Source organism: Arachis ipaensis, chromosome B08 (genome assembly GCF_000816755.2).
Source record: "Arachis ipaensis cultivar K30076 chromosome B08, Araip1.1, whole genome shotgun sequence".
In the NCBI taxonomy this organism is placed as follows: domain Eukaryota; kingdom Viridiplantae; phylum Streptophyta; class Magnoliopsida; order Fabales; family Fabaceae; genus Arachis; species Arachis ipaensis.
In genome coordinates, this window is record NC_029792.2 from 96135633 (window position 1) to 96144352 (window position 8720).

Sequence of the window (8720 nt, forward strand, 5' to 3'; positions counted from 1 at the left end):
CTACAATTTTTTTTAACCAATTTAAATATTTAATTATTTTTATTTTTCAAACAAAATTGTCCCAAAAATAAAAGAAAGGGTAAAAAACACAAATAAACCAATGGAGGATAGTTATTACATGAATAAGCCAAATTGAAGATTGATTCACGAACGAGCCAAAACATACTTATATGTAATTCGAATCTATTTGGTTCGAACTCCAATTGCATATAAATCGAACCTATTTGGTTCGAACTAGACACACATAATTCGAATCTAATTGATTTAAATTACACACGAATTGGGCTATCACATAATTCGAACCTAATTGGTTCGAATTACTAAGGAATAAGTGTGAATATGTACTCTTTTAAAATGTTGTAATTGAAACGAAACAAATTTAAAATGTTGTAACATATACAGAAAAATTATTTATTATATAAAGTTTATAAAAAATATCTTTAAAATTAATTCTAAATTTTTTTAAATTATAATTAATGTACTCTTTTAATTTCTAAGATTACTTATATTTTACTTATTATTTATTATAAAAAAATAAGTTTTTTTTTAATATATTAGTATCTGCTTGGGTTTAATTGTATGCCTCGTTAAAAAATGCTTCTAAAATCAAATCCTTTTTATTTTTTTTTAATAATTTGATTACAAATTTTTTAAGAAAAAAATAAAGCATACTTATATGTAATTCAAACCTATTTGGTTCGAACTCCAATTGCATATAGATCGAACCTATTTGGTTCGAACTAGACATACATAATTCGAACCTAATTAGTTCGAATTACACATGAATTGGGCTATCACATAATTCGAATCTAATTGGTTTGAATTACTAAGGAATAAGTGTGAATATGTTACGTGCATGGAATTATAATTGAAATGAAACAAATTTAAAATGTTGTAACATATACAGAAAAATTATTTATTATATAAAGTTTATAAAAAATATCTTTAAGATCAATTCTAAACTTCTTTAAATTATAGTTAGTGTACTCTTCTGATTTCTAATATAACTTGTACTTTACTTATCACTTATTGTAATAAAAAATTAGGCTTTTTTTTAAATATATTAGTCTCTGTTTAGTTTTAATTTTCTGCGTTGTTAAAAAATGTTTCTAAAATCAAATCCTTTTTAACTTTTTTTTAATAATTGGTTTACAAATTTTGTAAGAGAAAAATATACTTTATATCTTTAATTGTCTTAATTTTTTAATGTTAAATTTCATTTCGTTTAGATTTACTTTCAACATTTTATTTTGTGTTAATTTTATCCTTATTTCAATTTAATTAAAGAAAATTAAATCCTAATAAAATAAAATTAAAATTAAATAAAGTTAAATAAAATAAAATTTAAGAATAAAATTAAATAATCCTCAAGTTGCATATATAAAGTGTATTTTTAATTTAATTCCAATATTTAACTATATAATCTCTAGAAACAGCGATGAGCTAAAGAAATATACACGTAAAAGATAAAAATCAAATTTTTTATTGACATTAAAAAATGTTTGTAATAAATTATATATTCATTGAAATGGAACAAATTTAAAATGGTGTAATATATACGAAAAAATTATTTATTATATAAAGTTTATAAAAAATATCTTTAAGATCAATTCTAAACTTCTTTAAATTATAGTTAGTGTACTCTTCTGATTTCTAATATAACTTGTACTTTACTTATCACTTATTGTAATAAAAAATTAGGCTTTTTTTTTAAATATATTAGTCTCTATTTAGTTTTAATTTTCTGCATTGTTAAAAAATGTTTCTAAAATCAAATCCTTTTTAACTTTTTTTTAATAATTGGTTTACAAATTTTGTAAGAGAAAAATATACTTTATATCTTTAATTGTCTTAATTTTTTAATGTTAAATTTTATTTCGTTTAGATTTACTTTCAACATTTTATTTTGTGTTAATTTTATCCTTATTTCAATTTAATTAAAGAAAATTAAATCCTAATAAAATAAAATTAAAATAAAATAAAGTTAAATAAAATAAAATTTAAGAATAAAATTAAATAATCCTCAAGTTGCATATATAAAGTGTATTTTTAATTTAATTCCAATTTTCAGTTATACAACATTTTAAATTTGTTTCATTTCAATTACAATCTCATATACGTAACATATTCACATTTATTCTTTAGTAATTCGAACCAATTAGGTTCGAATTATGTGATAGCTCAATTTGTGTGTAATTCAAACCAATTAGGTTCGAATTATGTGTGTCTAGTTCGAACCAAATAGGTTCGATTACATATAAGTATGTTTTGGCTCATTCGTAAATCAATCTTCAATTTTACTTATTCATGTAATAATTATCCTCCATTGGTTTATTTGTGTTTTTTACCCTAAAAGAAAGTTGCAGGCTGAGCTTTTTGTATTTGTTTGACTCTCCTAGTATAATTAGTACCATCATAACGTCTTTGTTAAATTTGCATTTCTTTTGACTTTCATTCTTCGTCTTTGCTAGTTTCACTTTCCGCCTCCTCCTCCCCCTTCTTCTTATCTGTGTTTTTTTCTCTCAAAATTCCTCTGTTTCTTCCGCGATCACACGCTTTTTCCTTCAATTTCTGTTCGGCGGTTTCAGTTCCCATTGAATCCCCTTCAAAGACGAAGTCTTCGATAGATTCTGATTCGGGAAATGTCATCTTCTGGTGCTGCTGGTGCTGGATCAACCGATTCCACAGCTGCAAGAAGAAACACCAAGCGGCCTAAGTGTAATAACACTCTTTTTCCTTTCATCAATTTTCTTTTCAGTGATCTGTTATTCTTAAACGGCAAAAGTAACCAACTGTCAATAGTTCCGTTATGTTAAACCGAAAAGGCTCGGTACTATTTGACTATTAGTTTTTATAGGCGTGGAAATATTTCGGGTACAGGTTGATATTTTACTCTGCAGAGGTTTATGTTGCTATATTTTTATTTCATGAAGATATCATATGACAAATTCACTGTGTTTGGTTGAGAAAAGAATTTGATCCAAGGTCCAAGGAGATGATAGCGTGATTTAATTTATATCAACAATTGCCTTTGTGTCATTTATTTTTGTATATTTTTAATTTGATAATAGTTCTGTTTAATAACTTAATGACATTCAGATTCAAAGTTTACACAGCAAGAACTTCCAGCGTGCAAGCCAATTCTTACGCCACGAGCGGTAACATTGCCTGTTTGAAGAAGTTGTTTGTAACTATTTTTAACATAGCATTCGTGTTCAAGTTGTTGTTTATGTAGAACTTGAACTTAATTTAATGTCTTCCTTGCAGGTTATTTCGGCATTCTTGCTTGTTAGTGTTGTATTCGTCCCAGTTGGTGTTGCTTCATTACTCGCTTCACGAAAGGTCTGCTTGAGAGATATAATGTGTTGGAGTGTATGCCAAAGTTTTATCTTTTTTATTTCTTAGCTTTATTTATTTTTTCTTGGATATATCAGGTTGTTGAAATTGTTTATAGGTATGATTCAAAGTGCATACCAAAGAATGTTACGAACAAGGTAGCTTATATTCAAAGTTCTGCTGATAAAGCATGTAGCATAACACTCAATGTAAGTCCTCTTGGTGCCACATTATTTAGTTTGCTGAATATTGGTTATTGGTAATTTTTCTCAGTTTTCAGTAATTATGTTTGATATTTAATAGTTTTGGTTGAAATTCTCTTAACTTTTCTCTTCCTAAACTTTACTCTTGTGAAGGTGACCAAGCATATGAAGTCACCTGTTTACATTTACTATCAGCTTGACAACTTCTACCAGAATCATCGCCGGTATGTAGTAGCCCTTTTTTTTCTCAAGCATTACACATTCTTTTCATCTATTTCAATTTTATTTTTAAGATGTACTAAGCGAGCAGAAAATTGTAAGAAACAAGGTTCTTTGTGGTCTGTTTTTCGTTACTTTCATATATAATTATTATTTTTTCAATCTTCCTAAAAGTTGATGTTTTTGTTCTGCAGCAGTGCCTTAATTATTTTTACAATCAAGTATTGCCATGGTTTAGATGCATATAATTCGTTCTGTATGAGTGTTTGTACTCTAATAATTAGATAATTTTCTATAATTTAGGTATGTAAAAAGCCGAAGTGATGAGCAGTTGAGGAAGCGTGGTGAAGAGAACGAAACAAGTACTTGTAAGCCTGAAGATATGGTCAATGGAAGGGCAATTGTACCTTGTGGTCTTATAGCTTGGAGTCTATTCAATGACACATACAGCTTCTCTGTCAACAAAAGGAATTTGACGGTGAACAAGAAAGGCATTTCTTGGAAGAGTGATAGGAATCACAAATTTGGAAAAGATGTTTTCCCTAAAAACTTCCAGAATAGTTCTATTATAGGTGGTGCACATCTGAATGAATCCATACCAGTAAGTATTTACATGGACATGTATTTTGATTGAATTAACCATCTAATTTTATGTTTAATTGTCAATGTAATTGGAAGCTTTATCTTTGACTGCAATGTAAGTTTTGCTGTTCACCCGTTCATGTGCTATTTTGTTAAGCTTGCATCATTTGCTTTACTTATTACTATTACCATTATTCTTATTATTAGCATATTTCCTGTCACTATGGAGATGCCATGAAAAATTATTGGTAAAATCATTAAGAAAAAAGGATTTTAATCAATCGTCTATAAACATTGTCTACGACTAGATACTATGGTATAAATGTATAATCTGGTAGAATAATGCTTGGAAAGAGAATCTATTGTACTGCTATATATTTGTATTCTTCTAGTCTGTTCAACAAACTTCTTTTTCATTTCAATTACTTCCAACATACTATACTGTTCGTATTAGATTACTTTGCTATTCTCACTAAATACGTCTACCAATGAGGTGCATTGCTCACTTTTTTTGTGTTTTTTATTTATTGATCAGCTGAGAGAGCAGGAGGATCTTATTGTCTGGATGCGAACTGCTGCACTACCAACTTTTAGGAAGTTGTACGGAAAAATAGAGGAGGATCTGAAAGAAGGTGAACTCATAAATGTAACATTGAACAACAACTATAACACATACAGTTTCAATGGCAAGAAGAAGCTTGTGTTGTCGACTACTACCTGGCTTGGTGGGAAGAATGACTTCCTTGGAATCGCCTACCTTACTGTTGGAGGATTGTGCTTCTTTTTGGCTTTGGCTTTTACCATTGTATATTTTGTTAAGCCAAGGTACACTAAAATTTTCAGCTGAGTTTAAAATTTGATTAGATGCAGGGTCATTCTTTTGGTAGCTTAAATATGCTTTCTTATTTTGTTGCTGTATTTTTTTCCAAGTATTTTCAGCTTTACCATATTGAAAAATTTTGCATGCAATTATTCATTCTCTGCAATAGCACGCGGAACCTAAATTCTTAGTTCTATGACTTATGATATATATAAGGGGAGTCTTGAAGTAATAGTTGAGTTGTCTCCGTGTAACCTTAAGGTCAGGAGTTTAAATCGTATAAATAGCCACTGATGCATTTTATTAAGTTAGACGGCTTACATTACACTATTTGGGTGTGAAACAGGAGATGCTTGTGCACTGGCTGGCCTTTCTTTAAGACTTGTGACACATTAAGCAAATCTTGCTATTAGTCAAATCTAAGAATTTAGCTTAAACTTTTTACACCCTTTTTAATCTTGGAATTAGTATTGGTTCTATTCATTAATCCAATTAGAAACTGCATTATTTTTATGACTCGTATGTTTAGTGTATTGTACTTATGAAATCTTGTGCTACGAGAAAATCCTCTTGTGATGATGGTGATTAGTAGCTTGATTAGAAGTTGTATAAGAGAAGGAAAAAAATGTCATGCTTTGTGGTTCTATTTCATATGATTTTTTAATGAATCACTAAATTTTCTCATAAATAACAAGGCAGTTTTAGGCTCTAACCTTCTATATCTGTATGTGTAGGCAACTTGGAGACCCTTCATATTTGTCATGGAATAGAAACCCAGGAGGGCATTGAATGAAGAAATAATTGTTCATTTTTTTATATCTTCCAAGATTGTGGCTTCGGCAAATGTGGCAGGTGTAATTTTTGTACATCTATGTTACTACATGTAAAACAGGTATTCGTATCATTCTCTTCCCTCCCCTATCATAAAGATAACCAATAAAAGACAGTTGTTTTGCATGTTTTATGCATCATAGTTGACTTATCTTGTATGTCCCTATAAATAGAGTCCAGTGTATTTTTAAGTTACTATTCATGCAACCTGAGAGACACTATAATTCTTGCCTTGTTTGGCTTTTGCTGAGTCAAAATAGGTGAAACCTTGTTGAATGGGGTGAAATGCCCCTTCAATATTAGAAGGATCCATATACTACAAGGGCTTGAATTTGTAAGACTATATGAAATATTTGTTTCATAAACAGATTTCTATACTGCCTACTTAATCATGACTAAAAAAAAAAAAGGAGACAAGAAAATATTTGCAATTTTAACGAGTTCCACACTTCCACTAATAAGAAGATATACTCAATCAGACACTCAGAGAATTTTACATCAAACATTTTGTTTCACAACTAAATTTTATTATATTCTATATCCCTCGAGAATTTTAGGCTTGTACTTATAAGTCCTTGAATAATAGCATGGAAAACTTGCAAACAAAAAGATGAAATGTGTTCAATGTTGCAACTTTTCAAAGATTCATTTGATACTTTTTTTGTGCGTGTGTAAACAGATGTATCCCACAATGCCGTGAGGGCTTTCATATAAACGTTAGAAGAGACACTACAACAGTCATACCAACCCAGATACAATTATCCCAGTTAAGTAGTACATAGTCGACATATACATATATTAGTCATGGCCTATTTAGATAACCCCTAGTTTGGTACTCAAACTAACAAGAAAAACAATAAAGTCCTACCTCTAAAGAAAAATACTAACAAAAGAGACGGAAAAGCACTCTAATCTCTAAAACATCACAAGACGTCCGGTATCTTCAAAATGCAAAACGTATTTCTGAGCTCTGTCGTTGATCACATGTGGTTGTGGATACTCATGGCTAGTGCTGGATGGCTGGAAAGGATCATCAGAACAAAACTCAGAAAGCGGAGTTTCGTAAGGAGTTTTTAGGTTAAAGAACGAACAAAAAGTAGAGAAAGATAAGGCGGTCAGGTAGAATATACAGGGATACACAGCTCAACCAGTCGAACATACTCCCAAGTCTAGATCACCGCAGAAAGCAGCTTCATCGATCAACGAACGTCACTGTTGACTCCATCTGTAGGAATATTGAAGGGAAGGGGTAAGAACCAACGGTTCTCAACAAAGTACTAACAAAAGGAAAGCAGTTAGTTCGTTTATCAGTTCTAGGGCAAACCTCTAGCGTTGGGACAGTCGCGTATATCCTAGTCCAATCCTAATGCTACAGTCTTAGTTCTCCGATGACTAGAGCCTTAGTTCTATCACTAGATGAGATCAGTTACATGATAAAACGATATTATTAAACTCTATTATATATTATGTTTACACAGATCTATTAAAAGTTTAAAACGAAACGAATTCAAACTTTAGAGGATCCAAATTCATTATGATACATTATTTTTGCAACTTCAACCACAGGAAACTCGAGAAATCGTTTAACTTTTTTCAATAAATATATCTCAAACCTTTTTCAAAACTTACTTATCAACTCCAGTTTTTAAATTACTTCTTCTAAACACATTATTTTCTTTTTTAATTTTAACCATCCAAATTCTGTCATTTTTGCGATTATTAACTTCCAAAGATAACGGTAATGGATTATACAATTATGGATCTTTTGTTTTTGGCAGTAGTATCCTCAGGTTTGTAAATTTCATGTTTGTGTTTTTCTTATGTATTTTGGTGCACAAGTGTATAATATGCCTATTTGATTCCTTCTTGTGTTTCGTATAATACCGTCCTTCAATGACATATACAAAAAGTGGTTATCCATAATTTTCAATATACAAATATAATCTTAGTTCATTTGAATAATTGAAGTAACTGCTCTTATTTTTTAAAACAAAAACTTTAGGTAGTCTTGGTGGACTTAAGGTCGCTGCTGCTGCATTGCCACCTTGCATATGTTCTATTTCGCTTTGGTATTGTCTATTTTCACTTTTTAAACTACCACCTTGCTCTGCCACTTATCTATCTTTATCATTACTTCTGTAGTTTTAGTATTATTTTGTTATTCAGATTTCATTTTCATAGAAATTAAATATACTCAAGAAAAAGATGAAAATTAAAATAATGGTATTTTAGTTTCCTGAAATTAAACTTGTTTAAAAATAAATTTTCAAACTTTAAACTAAATATGATAATATGATATTTTCATCTTAAAATTTTTAAGAATTATTTATAATTTTTCGAACCACACACCCCTGTCCTTTCTTTCTATTCACTGGAATCTACTTCGCATTGTCATTCTATTTTGTTTTGCTACTTGCTTCACTCTTGCCTTTCTACTCTAGATTCTCCTCCACCTCTACCTCTGCCTCTCCCTCCTTTCTTAACACTTATACCTATGCCATCATAGTCGTTGTTGCCTTCGTACTCCTTTGTTGTGCCTCTCTATTTCTCCTTATTACTATCTCATTTTTATAAAGCTTGGAAAAGGTACAAGCAGATGCTTAGGAAGTGTCCTCCTGATATGTTCTCAAATTAGATTTAAGTGCAGATATTCTATGATAGAGTCTCTCAGACCGCCAAGATGTCTCTAGATAATTCTGCAGGAGGGTAACTCCACATGAAAAAGACCC

At 30.1% G+C, this 8720-nt stretch overlaps 1 protein-coding gene and 1 long non-coding RNA gene across 2 annotated transcripts; one reads left to right on the forward strand and one right to left on the reverse strand.

Annotated features, from left to right (window-relative positions):
- On the forward strand, window positions 2392–6358 carry LOC107613439 (ALA-interacting subunit 3). Its single transcript, XM_016315434.2, has 8 exons — window positions 2392–2718; window positions 3100–3158; window positions 3268–3342; window positions 3435–3545; window positions 3693–3763; window positions 4062–4359; window positions 4876–5165; window positions 5895–6358. The coding sequence occupies exons 1-8, from the start codon at window positions 2643–2645 to the stop codon at window positions 5947–5949; spliced, it is 1035 nt and encodes a 344-aa protein (XP_016170920.1). The 5' UTR covers window positions 2392–2642; the 3' UTR covers window positions 5950–6358.
- LOC110265977 lies at window positions 6610–7423 on the reverse strand. The gene is made up of 2 exons (XR_002352707.1): window positions 7316–7423; window positions 6610–7216 (listed from the first exon to the last, which is right to left on the reverse strand). It is a non-coding gene; the product is annotated as an uncharacterized LOC110265977 (long non-coding RNA).

Bases quoted from the DNA above. Each gene is read 5' to 3' on its own strand.
- LOC107613439 (XM_016315434.2), top strand. From the start codon at position 2,643: ATGTCATCTTCTGGTGCTGCTGGTGCTGGATCAACCGATTCCACAGCT. The intron at 3,546-3,692 runs GTAAGTCCTCTT...ACTCTTGTGAAG, and splicing joins CATGTAGCATAACACTCAAT to GTGACCAAGCATATGAAGTC. The intron at 5,166-5,894 runs GTACACTAAAAT...CTGTATGTGTAG, and splicing joins GTATATTTTGTTAAGCCAAG to GCAACTTGGAGACCCTTCAT.